This window comes from Sinocyclocheilus rhinocerous, unplaced genomic scaffold (genome assembly GCF_001515625.1).
Source record: "Sinocyclocheilus rhinocerous isolate Xijiao unplaced genomic scaffold, SAMN03320098_v1.1 scaffold33, whole genome shotgun sequence".
Taxonomy (NCBI): domain Eukaryota; kingdom Metazoa; phylum Chordata; class Actinopteri; order Cypriniformes; family Cyprinidae; genus Sinocyclocheilus; species Sinocyclocheilus rhinocerous.
Window position 1 is genome coordinate 41,606 of NW_015657591.1, and position 3,185 is coordinate 44,790.

Sequence of the window (3,185 nt, forward strand, 5' to 3'; positions counted from 1 at the left end):
CGTCTGCAAAGAGAGAGGCCTTCATGATCTGTATAGAAAACAAATCAACATTAATTAAAACAACAGAATGTGACTCGTTTCTAATCTATGACTTAATTACACACACGCTACCTGTAAGGTATGAGGGTTGATGCCCATTGAGGAAGCAATCTGACTCGATGCAGACACTGGCTCGTGCTCAGCAGGAGTCTCAGATCTCAGCTTCTCCTCCAAAGTTCTCTCTCCATCCTCCTCACCCAAAACACTGTCTGCCGGGTGTTCTTGTGTAATGTCAGCCATGTCACTGTCCAACTCCAACACACGGCTGAGCAGCTCAAGAACTGCTGTACTCTACACACATGGATACAAAGAGATCAAGTCAAGTAGTCGCTCTTGATCCAAGTGCAGAGTACAGTTAAAACTAATTTTTCATCCCTATCAGACCCCTTCAGCAAAGTTAAAGTTGACAGAAAGCAAGCTTTCAAACAGAAATCAATTTTTACCTAAATAATTTCATAGACATCAAGGTTCTAGTTGCTGCCTATTCAAAACATTGCTATGAAAGCACTGTGTAGCCATGAAATGTCCTGACACAAACATTTTCTTTATTGTACCTTTATTTGTCAATAAAATACATGACAAAATCAAAACAAATTCACAGACCTCCACCCATACATTTTTCACTGCTATACTTCCAACGAAACAATCTGAAACCCCACAAGCTCATATTTGTAAAATATTAGACAGACTTTATTACTGAATGTAATATTTAAATCACCTGTTAAAAGTAAATCTAAAATACAAATGGTCAAACAAACTCTTTGCTTGTGTGTTTCACAAATATCATAACATACAAACATACTTCATATTTTGGCAAAGATAAAAGAACCCAAGCATAATGCTTGGCTGCATCTTGTTCCACTCAAAACACATTCAGAATTACCCCTGTATTATCATTCTGTCTAAACAAATCAATATTTTTATTAAAGAAAATGCTGTAACAATTAATATTCCACTGAAAATGAAAAGTCTAGTCTTTACATTTAAAGCACCTGCTAATCTCAACTGCAAAGAAGAACAGTCAGCTTTACAAACTATAAATTAGATAAAAGGCAACTCCCTTGGTTATATGAACTTTCTCTGTAAACTCTTAATATTTAAAACATGTGCACAGCATTTCAATAACTTCCGATCTCTTGGCATCACAAATGAAAAGCATTTGAATCACTAAATCTCTTTGCTCTCTCCCCACTGCTAGTATTGCTCTGGACTGCGGGGAGCACAGCAGGTATAAGTGAACTTGAGTGGCCCTGAAGACCAATGTGTGTCAGACCCAGCGTGTTCCTCAGTCTACCTGAGCCTGTGGTGCCATCTGCTGCTGGGTCAGCGGAAGCTGTGGGATCCCAGGTGGAACACCCGTCTTCAGCTTCTTCAGATCAAGCTTTGCCGGGGGGACTTCCTCTTCTTCATCAGATTCCTGGAGTCCATACTTTGAGAAGTGGGCCACCTGTAGAGGAGATTTTGGTTACATTCACAAGATTCATACATGACATCAGCTAACTATGCAATTCAAGATCAGTCAGAAAATAAAATGTGGATTGAAAATGGAGAAGTTAATGGAATGTGGAGTAGACACACCTCAAAGACCCAGGAGCCAGTTTCGGGTCGGTATTCCAAGAAGCGGGCACCCTGTTTACGCGAGGCTGCCTCAAGCCGGCCCTCGTAGTTCATCTCAGTCAGCCTCTCTAGACTCTTAATCTGAGAGCATGTTGTCTTGTCATTGGGCCACACACCATCTAGAGTCACCTCAGCACGTCTGTGTGTTACAAGAAACAAAATACATTGCAACAACAAAGAGAAACTCAGTTTTAAAGAGTGATCAAAGCAGTTGAGGAAGAGGCAAAAGCGATCCATGCACATTACCCGTTTAGTCCCTCTCCAGCAGGAGGCTTGTCTTTGTCATCAGGGTACACAATTATCTCCTTACGCCTGAAGTGCACAATCTCATCCAGGTTCATGTTGGTAAGATTCACTTCACCAGAGAAGAAAACTGATCCATAGCCTGCAAAAAAACAAAACACATTGTTGTCATGCTCCACTCATGTGCTACCAACAGTAGTCAGCATTTGAAGTGGATCAAAAAAAGTTCAAAGTTGTCTTAAGACAAGAACGCATTTTGGTTTTAGGACAACTTTGATGAAAGGTTTTGATTCACTTCAAATGTTGACTAGTGTAGATTATCATTTGTTCTTGGTGCACGGTGGTGCTTCATGCAATACTTTTACCTTTCCTGCCGACAGTGAAGTTCTCCACAATACATTCCCCATTCTCATTCAACATCCTTCCCAGCTCTTCCATTGATGGGATGGTGTAGTAGCCCACACGGGCAAGAACTATACCTGAGAGAGGACAGAAATAGCTCAGAATAAGATTTGTAGCCTATTAGTGTTGGGCGATATGGTCATTTTTCAAATCGTCACATCGCCAGTCCGTGAGATATTATCATGCATGGGTGGGTGGAGGCAAGAGAGAGACTCTCTGTACTTGTCATAGGCTATTTCATAACTATTTGGTGTTTTAAACCGCGCGCGAGAGAGAGAGGGAGCCTATGGAAGCACCACGAATCTAAATAATATACTTTCAAACATACTGATAAACTAACATGTTAAATAGAAAAAAATGAAAACAGTTAGTTCATATATATTCGGATACAACAATCATACATCGCTATTAGGACCGCGCGTCCTGTGACAAGTTTGCTGGAGGCAAGAGAGAGACTCTCTGTACTTGTCATAGGCTATTTCATAACTAACTGGTGTTTTAAACCGCGCGCGAGAGAGAGAGGGAGCCTATGGAAGCACCACGAATCTAAATAATATACTTTCAAACATACTGATAAACTAACATGTTAAATAGAAAAAAATGAAAACAGTTAGTTCATATATATTCGGATACAACAATCATACATCGCTATTAGGACCGCGCGTCCTGTGACAAGTTTGCTGCATCGACACACTGAAGTTATCAGTCTGGGTTGCGTTTCCAAAAAAAAACCTTAGCTAACTATGGTAGTTAGTTCCACTGAAATCTATTGGTAACAACGGAACTTGCGACCATAGTTGCTTTTGGGAAACGCACCCCTGGTCTGCAAAATCAGTCAACGGTGAAAATCAAAAGTAGATTTATTTTAAAGACCAACAGTTTAA

General features: G+C 40.3%; 1 protein-coding gene across 1 annotated transcript in view; it reads right to left on the reverse strand.

Moving 5' to 3' along the window:
• The window catches only part of LOC107721400 (nuclear pore complex protein Nup98-Nup96-like), a 20,462-nt gene that overhangs the window by 7,642 nt on the left and 9,635 nt on the right, over nucleotides 1–3,185 (reverse strand). Inside the window, 6 exon segments of the mRNA XM_016529396.1 lie at nucleotides 1–28; nucleotides 112–330; nucleotides 1,334–1,486; nucleotides 1,618–1,795; nucleotides 1,903–2,041; nucleotides 2,265–2,378. The exon segment at nucleotides 1–28 is cut by the window's left edge and continues 328 nt beyond it. Of these exon segments, the coding sequence (XP_016384882.1) occupies nucleotides 1–28; nucleotides 112–330; nucleotides 1,334–1,486; nucleotides 1,618–1,795; nucleotides 1,903–2,041; nucleotides 2,265–2,378 (831 nt within the window).